This window comes from Peromyscus leucopus, chromosome 17, assembly GCF_004664715.2.
Source record: "Peromyscus leucopus breed LL Stock chromosome 17, UCI_PerLeu_2.1, whole genome shotgun sequence".
Lineage (NCBI taxonomy): Eukaryota > Metazoa > Chordata > Mammalia > Rodentia > Cricetidae > Peromyscus > Peromyscus leucopus.
Genome location: NC_051077.1, coordinates 20,664,516 through 20,677,758, shown reverse-complemented (window position 1 = coordinate 20,677,758; position 13,243 = coordinate 20,664,516). Strand labels below are relative to the sequence as shown.

Here is a 13,243-nt window from a genome sequence, read left to right as displayed (position 1 = left end):
AACAAGAATAGCTTGCCATTTGTGAGTGCTTGTTTGTTTAAAATGGAAGGTCCCTGTTTTGGCAGCCGTGAGTTTCCACTAGCCAGGCTCCCACAAGAACAGCTCTGGGGGAAACATGTGGTCCCTGCATGGCCGGAAATGCAGGGTCTTGCAGGGCTTTCTCTCAGCCCTCTGAGGGATTCCCTGAGCCTCGGGCTGTACCACACCCCCCAGGACCTGAAGTAGATGCATGGGCTTGGCCGTGTTTAAAGACACTAGTTGGTGCTGCTGTTTCCCTGGCCAATAGTAACGGTCGGTTGCACACGTAGCCATCAGTGTTGGTCTCTGCCACTTGATACTCAGCCTGTCTCTGTCACCAGGGTCCTCCTGTAGATGGGACACAGGGAGGGCAGCTGTGGTACATTTAGCCAGTGTTGGGATCTTGTATATATATATATGTCTGGAGGTGAGCGTGCACTACCTCTGCAAGCAAGTGATCCAGCCTCCCCGCCATCGTAGGAAAAGCTCTGCCATGTAGACGCTTGCCTCCTCCCCATGCCTGTCTCATGTGATGCCCTCACAGGCCCTCCCTCGGTTTCCTGGTTGCTCCATAGAGCCGTGGCCACGGCACACCCAGCACCGCGGTTTGCTGTCCTCATGGCCTCCCCTTATTGGCAGTCCTGGCCAGATCCAGCACTTCTAGGGCTGGGGAGGGTGGAGGGTGGTGGCAGGTTGCCCGGAAATGGTAAGGAGGGAGGGGACTCTTGACCCCGGGTCACATGCCCCCCCCCCGCCCCCCCAGATTTCTGGATCGTCCAGGATGGTACTCACTAATGGCTTTTTACAGCCACCCTCTCCTGCCTCCCTCAGCTGTCTTGGGAAGCATCCTCGGGATACTTGGTTTCAGATGTTGACAGGTGAGAAAAGCAAATATTGAGACGTGCTGCCCCACAGAGTGCATTGACTGAGCAATAACTGTGCCGAGCTCACTGGTGCGCCGGCCTCTACTTTTATCAGATCGCTTCCTGATGCACCAGGCAGCTGGGCAAGTGACCTTCCATCTGGCGACTGCAGTTTGACCCAAATGGAGTCTGAGCTAGCCAAGGAACTTTGAGACCAGGCAGCCGGAACAAACAGCCGCTGCCAACCTTCCTACCCCATCTCTCTCTCTCGAGCCTAACTTTCACGGGGACGTTTGAGATGCTTCTTGTCTGAGTTTGCCGTGTTCTGAGTGTCCTGTGGTCCCCAGAATTTGGCCCTGCTCTTCCGAGCACAAAATGGGAAGTGCTTTATCGTGGTTTATTTGTCCGTAGCAATACTGATAGCCACACACGTCTTGGAGTTCTGGCCTGCTGGGGTCCTGCCAGTAACCCATCATTCTCTGAAAGGCACACAGAAGGTTCTCGTGAAATGTCTTCTGCGCTCTCTCTCTCTCTCTCTCTCTCTCTCTCCCCCTCTCCCTCTCCCTCTCCCTATCTCTCCCTATCTCTCCCTTCCATCCCTCAGGGGACCACACTCTCTGTTAGCAGGAAATTTCCACTGTTCTTGGGTCCCAGCTACAGTCGGAGACATCACAGTGTTCGGAGCCCAGGCCTGCGGCCTCGCTGGCCAGGCAGCACGTGTTGGCCTTCTTTGTTCCGGACTTAGGGTTTCCTTTGCTTAGAGTTTGGGGAATCAGAGCCCACAGGTTGTTACTAGAAGGAGAGTCCCTTGGCTGCCGCCTCCGCCACCGTCGATCTGGGCCCGGGGTTGCTGGTGGTTTTGTTCTCTGACGTGACAGCCGCCGCCGTTTGGGACGCACTAACTCTCCCCTGTTCTTTTCTTGCAGATGAGCTCACAGTGCCTGCACTTTACCCCAGTAGCCCTGAAGTGTGGGCCCCGTACCCTCTGTACCCAGCGGAGTTAGCGCCTGCTCTTCCTCCTCCTGCTGCTGCTTTCACCTATCCCGCCTCACTGCATGCCCAGGTAATTGATCCCCATCGGCCACCACCCCACTCACTCCACCACCGGTCCCCGCCAACCCGGTTCCCCAGAGCACACCACGTGACTAACACCTATCCAGCTAACAGATCCACCTTCAGGAAGTGAATGAACTCCCTCTACAACGAGCTGACACCCCTCCGGGACTTACGGGGGGACCGTCTGACAGCCATGATCCCACCCCACTGCCTGATGTCTCCTCCAGAGGACACCTCTCTCTTCCTTAATGATCTCACCCTCATCTCACACGCCAAGACTGGGGCAGGCTTCCCTCCTTGGCTCCCAGCTAGCAAGAGGGCATCACAGGGGCATAAGTGTGTGTGTGTGTATATGTGTGTGTGTGTGTATGTATGTATGTATGCTCCTGGTATGGAAGGGAGGCATGCACTCGGCACAGAGTTTAATGTGTGTATGGTGTGCATGTATAAAGAGACTTCTGCTCTCTTGTCCACAGGGAGATGAGGGACCGAAAGAAGGCTTCCGAGAGGAAGCCTGATCCTTATGCCCGTTGCAGGGGAGACAAAAGGTCGCTTATGAGGAAAGGTACATGTCAAGGGCAGATCTCTGCAGTGGAGTTTCCTTGCTTAGCTAAGAACAGCCTGGGTTTTATAAACAAACTCCTTGCTTCTCCCCGAATACAGGGAGAGGCTTCCTCTTCCCCGGAGGCCATGGTTCCCCGAGATCTGCCTGGTGTGGGGATAATAATGAGAGCTGAGCGTCACCCTGGGAAGGAACCACTATTGAATTGGCCTGTGGACAGGTGCTGGCCGTTAACAAGTACAATGGGGCTTCTGTTTGCCTTACACATAAGCCGCTCGACCTGGCCTCTCGAAAATTGCCGGGCTCCGGGCTGGCAAGATGGCTCATCGGGCAAAGGCCCTGGCTGCCAAGCCTGACCGCTTGGGTTCAGCCCCCAGGACCCACACGGTGGGGAGAACCGAGTCCTGCTAGTTGCCTCCTGCCCTGCCCTCCACACGCGTGCGCACGCAGACATGCACGCTATAAACAAATACAATGAGTCTTTTTAAATTGTTGGGTTGGTCAGGTGGGGGGCCGGTATTTTGCCGGGTATGTGTCCAAGACTGGATGAAACACAGCCCTGATTAAGACCCCCGTGAGCAGCCCTCGCGAGTGTTCCCAAGCCACCGTGTGAGGAGTATGGCGGGCTGAGCCTGCTTCTCCGGTCCTTTTTGGCTGCATTGGCAACTGGCCTCCTGAGCTTGTCTCCCGGGGCATCCCGGCTCCAGGCAGGCAGAGTCCGGAGAGAAGCCCTTGGTGTCTTGTGCCCCAGGTACAGACATTGTCCCCTGCGGGGATGGGGCGGTAGAAAGCCCGTGGGGTGCGAGAGGTGCAAACGGTGTTAGTGAGTTGCCCTGGGTACAGGAAACGAAAAAAGTCAAGGACTAGACGTGCTCTTTGCCTTCCGATCCTCTGCCCGGTGTCTCTGCATCAGTGATCAGTAACCCTCATGACCAACAGGTCGCAGGCAGGAGCAGCTAAGTTGGCAGTCGCTAGCTGAGTCATTATATGCCGTGGATAACTTTGTTGACAACAAAGACCAACCAGGAACGCCCTTGGTGCGCCCCACACCCCTGTGGAGATATGCCCCCCCACACACACACCTTATGGCTCATGTGGCTTCAGGTAGTCGGCAACAGAGCCATTCACTGCTGCCTGGAGGATCAAGACTTGGCAGTGTCCAGAAAGGACTGGGAAGACTGGCTTTTGGTCATGATGTGGCTTCAAATCTGGAGAGATCTGAGGACTGTGGAGGGCCAAGGTTCTACCAAGGGTCCTCCTAGGAGGTTTAGAAAGCCCACACCACTGTGAGGAAGGATGGGGAGAGGGTGCGGGATTTGATGGATCGTGGCCGTGCGCCTCACTGGCATGCCCATGCCCTCCTACCTCAGCCCTCAGCCCTAGATTGGGTGGAACTCTGATCTGCTGGTGTGATCCCTGTGACTCGAGTCTCACCTCTTTGGAGTCATTTGAATGAACATCCTTAACTAAATTTATTCGTCCGTGTCGGGGTGAACTGGTAGAAGCTTTGCAGACAGCTGGTCTGGCCAGCCCGTTTCACAGATGAGGAAGACAGGCCTGAGGAGATGGAGAGTTGCCCCAGATCACAGGGGTTCGTTCGGTCTAGAGCAGGGCTGTCACCTGCTGCCCTTGGCTGGCTAACACAGCAAGGTGCTGACTCACCACAGACTTTCACTCTCGACGGCGTTTTGGAGAGGCCACGCTCCGGTGACTCTTTGGAACTTTCTTCTCTAAGTAGATGAGAAATCTGTCAGGAGAGACTTGGAGGCCAAGATGGCTTCCAAGAATCCTCACTGGAGCGGAGCAGAGTGGGGGCCCTTCCCAGGTGACTCGGGTTTTGTTTTGGAAACTGAGCGTTTCAGAGAGTCTTCTAGTTTGGCTTTTTTTTTTTATTTTTTGCAATGTTGTGCTTTGTTTTGAGACATGGATTTTTTTTTTTTCTTCTAGTGTTTCCCTCCAGAGGCAAAGCCCAACACACCTGTCTTTTGTCCACTTCTGCAGCAAATTAGATTTGTCTCTGGGAATGTGTTTGTCACATACCAGCCTACTGCAGAGCAGCAGAGAGAGCTCCCGTGTTGAATTTGTTAGCGGACCCCCCCTCCCCCAGTTTTGCAAAAAAACTTATTTCTTGATGATATTTCAGAGATTTCAATAAAAATTTTAATCAGCAAAAAAAAAAAAAAAAAAAAAAAAAAAATCTCAAGTAGACTACAGAGTTTTTTGTTTTCTTGGCCCCTACAATTTTGGAGCAAAAGTATGTCATCTCTGTCTGAGGTTTGTGAGAACCCGGCCCGGAGCAGCTAAGTTGTATGTTCCACGGGAGCAGACTCCGAAAGAGCGCTCCAGAAGACCGCGCCGCCCAGTGGAGGGTTTCATCCATACCACCTCCATCTTCTTGAGCTTCAGAACCACCCCGAGCTTCATGCTAGAAGATCCTCGTGCCAACAGGTCATCGGCTCCCAGAAGTCCTTGCATCAGCACCAGCAAGGCTGGCATCCAGCTAGTGGACACATGCTCCCTGTGTGCCTGCTCTGGTCCCAGGGAAGGGAAGACCCCGGACATTATTAATATAGAGTGGGATCTCATTTCTAGTTCCGTTCTAGTCTTGAGCTACAGTCCTCAGCTCTGGTTTAAAGGTACTTACGTGCCACCACATCCCATTGTTTTTGATCCAATGGTGGCATGCACCTGTAATGCCCTGCACTTGGGAGACAGAATCCTAGCCAGCCTGGGCTCGAGTGAGATTCTCTCTTAATTGCCCCCCTGCTCCAAATTGGATAAAGTAGCAAGACAGCACAGTGTAGCACCTTAATATTTTTACAGAAGGAGGTATGATTGTGTGTAGCCAATGTCCAATGTCTAGCATTAGCGTTTTTTTTAACATGGCCATCTGGTTTACCCTCAAGGTCACCGATGTCTGGAATGTACTAAATACATTGTGTGAGTCACTGGCTAGAAGAGGTGCGTTTCACCTTCCACTTTGTGGAGGTGAAGGCAGTGTGCAGACCCACCTGTCACCCCCTGTTCACATCTCTGCCCTTTGACTCTGGCTTCATCTGGCTGTGACAGAAAATGAAAGCTGCTGGTCTCACCGCAGGGCAGAAGTGGAAGTCGTCAGGGAAACAGGGCGGAGAAGGTCCCGAGTGCCGCTACTTCTGGGGACACTTTACCCTGTGCCACCATGCTTTACAGCTCACTGCTGCTGCTGCAGGGCAGCCTCTCCTGCAAACAGGGACCGACACTTTGTAAATGATAACAGACTTCTCGGGGTGTGCCCCTGGAGACATCCCCGTGACAGGCTGGAAACATTCAGAACTAGTCCACGGGAAAAGAGCCGCAGGCAGACCCAGTAGACATCACAGGGACAGATGGACCCAGAGGCAGTATGGGCACGGCAAGTCTGTACCCATTGTCGCCATAGCTGGGCATTTACTCAGTGGGGTGTCACTGGTTTTTTCCTTTTTCCATTTTTATGTGCGTGCTGTGCATGTATGTGGCTTACATGCATGTGGAGGTCTGAGGCCAATGAGGGGATTCATTTTCAATCCGTCTGCCTTAGTTGACAGGTGTGCAGCCTCTCAATAGCTTCAGGAACATGGGCTAAGAATTCTTAGTTATAAAGCGTTAGTAACGTCTGTTACATCGTAGCAACTTAGTAAATGCTCACTGTTTGGATTTTTTGTGTGGTTTTTTTCCCCCTTAGGCTTGTTTTGTTGTTGTTTTTGTGTTTTGTTTTAGGACTGAGGATAGAGCATTCTAGACAAGCATTTCACCGCTGAATTGTTTCAAAAGCTTTCCTCCCAGCCCTCAAATTTAGCCCCTTCAGGGGCCTTTTTAAGAAAGCCCCAATTCTTTTTGGGCTTTGTTCAGGAAGGAAGGAGACCTAGGACTCAGCCCAAGCTGCCCACAAGGAGGAGCAGTTAAAACCTCTCCTCTGGCTCGATGGTAGAAAAAGAGCTGTCTGCAGAGCCCCGATCCGCCAAAGCTGGAGGCTGGAAGGATGGCGGACAGGGAGAGATGAGGTACCACACGTCAGGTGTTCCGTGGAGGCCAGGCGAGGCAGCTCCTCCCAGCAGTGTGTTCCTCAGCTGCTTGTGCCACCTCTTAGACCGCCTCTGTCCCCCAGCCAAGGCAGGACCTACCCACCTGTAGAAAGCCTCGCCCAGCAGAGGATGCTGGGAAATCCCAGATTCCCCACAGCCAAGGCCCTTCCCTCTTCTTCTGTCAATTAAGCTGCAAAAGAGAAATGTCTGTGAGCTCCGGGGCCTTCTCACACCTGCTCCTTCTGGCTCGTGGCTCCATCCATAGTCCTGTCTGGCACCTTGGAAGGCTAGACTTCAGAGTTGTGATCGGAGCCCAGGGGTCCTGCTCCTGGCTAAGACACCCTCTCTCCTTGTGACTTCATCACTGGTTCCGGGTCTCTGAGTCCAGAAAAAGACCGCCCTAGCAATCAGCTTCTTCGTCACTGGTGTCAAGAGGAGAGCTCACAGGGTCTCCTTCACCGGGCACAGCAGCGCTGCGTCCTCTTGATGCCTGTGACTTTAGGTTTTCTAAACATGTCCTCATTTCCCCCGTGTGAAATGAAACTCTGAGTCATCTGCAGGCTTTTCCTGAGCTCTCTGATGAAGCCCAGGCCTGAGTCTCGATGAGCTCTACCTCTAGATTCTCTTGTTGAGCTCACCCCCTCAGGATTATTACCAAAGACTAGTTTCACAGTGGGGAGATCCTACCACCTAACTAGGACTCTCAGCAGCCCAAACAGGATAAGTGGGGCTGTAGATCCGTTAGTGAGTACTTGTCTCAAGTGCAGGAGGCCATGGGTTCAATCTCCAGCAACATTATAAACGGGGCATGGTCGATCTGGCCTGTGAGCCCAGCATTCAGGACTGAGAGGCAGGAAGATCACTAGTTGAAGACCAGAGTCTCCCAAAAGACCCCAGTAATTTTGAGACAGGGCCTTACTCTGGCCCAGGCTGGTCTCCAATTTATGGTCCTTCCATTGTGAAAAGCCTCCTGAATTACAGGTATGCCACCACTTGAAGCTCATAAACGGGATTTTTTTTTTTTTAAATTACTCATTATTTTTGTGCGTCTGTGAAGTGTGTGTCTGGGCGTATATACAGGGGTGCGCACTTGGAAGTCAGGGGCAACTTTGTGGAATCGGTTCTCTCTTTCCACCTTTGTGTGGGATCCAGGGTTTGACCTCAGGTTTTCAGGCTTACAGGGCAAGCGCTTTATTTGCTAAAACATTTTGCCAGCCCCAGAAACAGGATTATTTTTTTTTAATGACAGTTGCTACTTGCTCTGTTGAAAGTTGAGATTTTAGGCAAGTGTCTCTCATCCTACTGACCTTCCGTTTCCTTCTGTATAAATAGAAGAAGGAACACCTGTCTCACGAGGTTAATTTAAGAGGAAGGATACAAAAGTGGGTGGCATACAGGACTTACTAAAGAGCCTTTCCACACCCTCCCTTTGTAGCCTGGTGTTGCCAGAGACTCCCAAGTGCTCCAGTGAGCAGGGGGAAATAAATGTGTAGGACGCAGAACACCAGAGTAGCGCCTGGAGAGAGAAACCCGTGCTGGACTTGGTTTGCGGGTTCAGAGACAGGGCAGCAGGAGGGACCAAGGTGGCCTGGAGCTTGTGGAATGGGTAGCGAGGTTCCATGTGGGGCCAGGCTGGCGGTCCACCATGGGTGCCGTGCTTCCCCAGACACAGGCTTCCCGGTACCATTCGCTGTGTGACTTCGGAGTTTGGGAAGCAGAGCCGAAAGGAAACTTAGTAATTACCTAACGCCAGCGTCAGGAAAAGAAAAAAGAGAAAGTGAACTTTTCTCTTTGAAGAAAACCAGTTGTGACGGGGAGCAAAAGGAAAATTGACTCCAAATGGGGTCATGTTTTATTCAGAGTTCGTGCTGCCGGTGGGGGACAGCCGGCACCCAGTGACGGGGTGAGAAAGTAGGACACCCCAACTTTAAGCTTCATGCATTGTACATGAGCTCTGCCCACTTCACTGAGTTCAGCTCCCAGGGACCTCTAATGGCCCTCGCTAGCAAACATAGTTAAAAATTAACAGGCTGACAAGATTAAATACGGATGGCGAGCAGCCACGGTGGACCGAACCTGACGCAGGGTGTTTCACGCTCGGGTGCCCTCAACCAGAGCCGCGTCTCGGTGAACTTGGAGACATCGGAGCACATTTCGCACGCCTGTCTGGAAACAGGAGCCTAACTTAACTCTCAGAACAGCCAGGGAGGGCCGAGGCCCGGATGGAGAGTCAGCCCCGAGGGCTTGGTCCCCGGCGCGGTTGGTCTTTGAGGATGTGTTCATGACCCTAGGACCTTGGTTTTGAGGTTCGGATCCCAGTGACTGACACACTTGTCATCCTGCCTAGGAGCCTTTGAAGAGCCAGTCTTTTCCAGCTGGGACTTTTTTTTGATATTTTGAGATAGTGTGTGCCAGGCAGTCGAGGCTGGCCTCAAACTGGCAGCAATCCTCCTGCCTCAGCATCTCAAGTGCTAGGATTATTTGTATAAGCTAACTCTTGGTTATAGCCGAGATGTTCTTACTTGGTCCTTGTCCAGCTGCCAGGATGAGTAAGATGGTAGACTTCCCTGTAGACAAGTCACACAATTCTTAGGTGCCGGGAATGGAACACAGGTGAACGGTCTAGGCCTTTAGCCCCTGAGTCTTTTACCAGTCCTGAAAATCCTTTTTTGAAGTACTCTCTTAACTGTTAGGCCCCAAAATGGATAGGTTTGCTCCGGGGTTTGTTCCACAGCAACTAGACCGGGATGTCACTGGTGTGGTCATCTTCAAATGTTAGATTAGTTTCATTAAGAGCTAGGGGTTTGGGTGCCACATTGGATGCACCTTGGCCCCCTAGATCCACCTCATCACCCCTGGCAGGGGCCCGCCCTGGCATTTCTCAGCTCCATGGGTATTAAGCTGGTATAGAGTCAAAAGACTCCTGGCCAAGTGATCTTGGGGAGCCCAGAGGTGAGTCCCATATCCCAGCAGAACCTTTCAGGCACTGTTCCACATTGACTCCACCCAAGGACGGAGAGTGTCAACAGCTCTCAAGCTTTACTGGGCTGCTGGGCCTTTCTAGAATGTTCCAGGCATGCTTCTGGAAGTCTAAATCAAGAGCAGGGCCTCACACGTGAGCATGTGCATGCCAGCAGCCCAGAGGGCACTTTGCAATGCAAGTGAGAGGGCGTGACAGGTAAAGGCACTTGCCACCAAGCCTGACGACCTGAGTTCAATCCCTGGCTCCCACCATTTGGTGGAAAGAAAAACCAGCTCGGCCAGGCTGCCCTCCTTCCTCACACTCATACACCTAAATAAATTCATAAACAAATACATGGGGTCCGATGTTTAACATGATTCGGGCTGAAGCAAGCCTGGCGGCCCAGAGACTGCAGCTCAGGACTTGCCCCCGTGGTCTGCAGAGAAAGCCACCAAAGGATGTCCGCTCACTATAGTGGTCCCTATGTCCTGGAAGCCTTCCTCCTGAATCTGAAGAGGACGGTGACAGTGGGAATCAGTCACTAAAGAGGGGAAGAGTCAGAGCCAATGATAGTCATCCCTGCCCCGCCCTGAGGTGCTCGGCCTGTAGGGGGTGCCAGGTAGGGTGTGCTGAATGGGGGTTCCATCCTGGAGACAGGCAGGCCTTTCTGCCCTGGCATCATCATTGGAAACAAATCCTGAGTGGTGTTAAAGTGTGGGCTTCCGTGCTGTGTCTTGCGGGTATCTGCTACTTTCTCTGGCATGTTTTATTTTTTTTCTCCAAATTATTTGCTTCCCAGGTGTCTGACTCACGTCTAGCCTGTCACCACTTGGGATATTAGTCCCTGACGAGACAATGTTGCCTTTCTATGAGGAGTGTTTTAAAGCAGCATTCCTGATGGAGGGTGGCGGGATCCATACCGTGTGGCCCCAGGACAATGAATGACCCCCTTAACAACTCAGTTACTTGGAGAAATTTCAGGTTTCTAGATTTCTCAGTCTGTGATACGCTTGACACTTACCTCTGGCACAGACTAACTCCGGGGTAGTGTTGGTTAAATATTGTATTAGAAGTTCTCATGGGGACCTCAAACCCCCGGAATAGTATACAAGCTTGTGAAGTTTGTGTGTGTGTGTGTGTGTGTGTGTGTGTGTGTGTGTACACATGCTTCTGCAGTGCAGAGGTGACCAGGATGACTCTGAGGCCAGCTCCTCTTCCGTGGTTACACATGGTTACAATGTGTAGACTTAAATGTTCCTCAAGAGCTGACTCTGAGGAAGTCTGGGGAAGCCTGTGGTCCCTGCAGTAAGGTGTTAATGAGGAGTCAGAAGGCAGCCTTGGGGCTTGGACAGGAGTCGGGGCGGCAGCTACAGCAGAGCAGACAGCACAAACGGGGGCGGGGGGGGGGGGCTAGAGGTGAACCTTCTCCTTGCTGTCCTCCAAACAGTAGTGATTAGCACGAAACTGCTTGTTCTCCCGGGCCAGCTGCCCACACTCCTGGCTCTGCCCCTCGGACTCTGCCTCACTGTGGGTGTAGGCACAGGAGGCCGCTGGGTTTGGCCTGCCAGGCACTGCCCCCTGCTGGAAGGTGGGTTGCCTCGGGTATCTGGACCGCAGCAAGAGCCACCACCTCTTGGAAAGCGCGCACTGTGGAGTCCCAGCGGTGAACCACAGAGGGATGAGCTTGGGAGTCCATCTCTCAGGCGGCTGCTGTGTGATCGAGGACGTGGGTGCGTGCGTGCGTGCGTGCCTGCGTGCCTGCGTGCGTGCGTTACAGTGGCAGACAGCGAGGAGGAGGCCTCTTTCACAGTCACCTTCACCTGGCCCAGACCCGTGCCATCTACCCTGCGGCTCACCGTCCCTCCTGCCAGCCCATTCATTCCTGTGTCCCCTCAATGAACACCGTCCCCTGGGGGCCCCGGGGCCCTACATCCCCACCTCACACCCAGGCCTCACAACTGCCACTGCCGCTCCACACTGACCCCAGTGCACACGGACCGTTTTAGGTTTCGGGTCCCCGCGCCCCCTGCCTAAGGGCCCCGGCCCCTAGGCTGACCTTCCCCAGCTGACGCGGGAAGGCAGCGCCAACTCTGCTCTCTTTAGTGAGCAAATGGACTCGGATGAATGCACGAGCCATGAGCCATGGGTAGGTACTGGTCTCTTCTGTCTCTAGCCCTCCTAACCCCGATTTTCCGCATTTTCTCCTCTTGATTTTTTTTTTTTTTTAAAGCTCCTTTTGTCCTACAGACACTCAAGTATGCCCGTTTAGTCTGTCCTCCAGGACAAGTTTCTGGTCCCTCAGCCCCTCCTGCCATGAGTTGTGGGAAAGATGCTGGCCTGTCTTCAAAGACCATTGGGGACTTCTGGGGACTCTTGGGCAACATGCCTTTCCCCTCACAGTCTTTGAGCCTCTGGCCAGCCGCTCTCTGCTTTCTGGAAATGACTTCTTCTGACCTGGTCCCCAGAGGACACCTCATATTCAAGATGGCCCCAGGGATGCCCTGAGGTAGACTCGGAAGCGCCAGAAGCTTACAGTTCATCCCGGGGGTTTGCTTAAAGCCACATATGTCTCAAGTCAGAGCAGAAGTCTCTACCCCCAAGTTGACCTAGTAGGTGGAGTCCCCTCGTGTGGCCCCCTGTCCTACACTGACAACCAGGAGACACCGTTAATATAGGGGTGGGGGCGTCCTTGAGTTGGCAGGAAAACCCCAGGACTGCTTGGGGATGGGGCAAAAGTCGAAGAACTAGCTTCTCCCTAGGGTCCAGCCCCTTGGGTTCTCAGCCCGTCGGGTGTGCAGGGTCCAGCAGCGCCTGGTTCTGCATTCTGAGCTGGACTGGACAAGTTGCTTCCCACACTTGTGAAAGAGAGGGAGGGGCAGGTTTGCCTGAATCCCTGAGACCCTGGGGTCTTCCTACGGTTGTCTGTAATTTCCCTCTGGCCCCACGGCACCTTGCCTCATCCAGAATGGCGCCTGCTACATCTCCATACTTGAGGAGCCATGTGTGGAGGTCCTGGCCCCCACTTCCCAAGCGTCCCCTCAGCTGGGTGGTGGCACACGCCTTTAATCCCAGCACTCGGGAGGCAGAGCCAGGCGGATCTCTGAGTTCGAGGCCAGCCTGGTCTACAGAGCGTGATCCAGGACAGGCACCAAAACTACATGGAGAATCCTTGTCTCAAAACCAAAAAAAAACAAAACCAAGTGTTCCCTCTTCGCTGTCACTTGCGTTCCCCTCTCTGTTCCCAGCAGTGTCTCCTGTGTTGCTCACCGAACTCGGTGGGAGTCCATCCCTCTTCCCTGATAGAGGAGAGGTAGAGTAAGCCTGTTCTCTGGAAGTAGAAGCTGGAGGATCAGGGGTTCAAGGCTTACATTTTTTAAAATTTATTTATATTTCATGGGTGAGCGCCATGCATGTATATCTCATGCCAGAAGAGGGCATCTAATTATAGACGGTTGTGAGCCACCATGGGGGTGCTGGGAATTGAACTTAGGACCTCTGGAAAAGCAGCCAGTGCTCTTAACCACTGGTCTCTCTCTCTCTCTCCAGCCCCTCAAGGCTAACCTTGGTTTCATGGTGAGTTAGAAGTTAGCCTGGGCTATGTGAGACCCAGTCTCCCCCACACACACAAAAAAAAGGGGGGAGGGGCATGAGGGGTGGAGACAGCAGTAAACAGACATTCCTTCTGCCCATCAGATTACAGACAGGACTGGCATCAGTGTACGGGTGTTTAAGAATGCAA

At 53.1% G+C, this 13,243-nt stretch overlaps 1 protein-coding gene across 7 annotated transcripts in view; it reads left to right on the top strand.

Annotated features, from left to right (window-relative positions):
• Rbpms (RNA binding protein, mRNA processing factor) overlaps positions 1-13,243 on the top strand; it is a 159,069-nt gene that overhangs the window by 133,862 nt on the left and 11,964 nt on the right. For 2 of the 7 annotated variants that reach the window (XM_028877180.2, XM_037211685.1), the window contains exons 6-7: positions 1,808-1,944; positions 4,447-4,697. The exons of 2 other annotated variants lie outside the window; for them this stretch is intronic. In XM_028877180.2, the coding sequence (XP_028733013.1) occupies positions 1,808-1,944; positions 4,447-4,578 (269 nt within the window). In that variant the 3' untranslated portion in view covers positions 4,579-4,697. Of the gene's footprint in view, positions 1-1,807; positions 1,945-4,446; positions 4,698-11,510; positions 11,651-13,243 lie in introns of those variants that run through there. 3 more of the 7 variants (XR_005093088.1, XM_028877182.2, XR_005093089.1) reach the window with 2 other exon arrangements.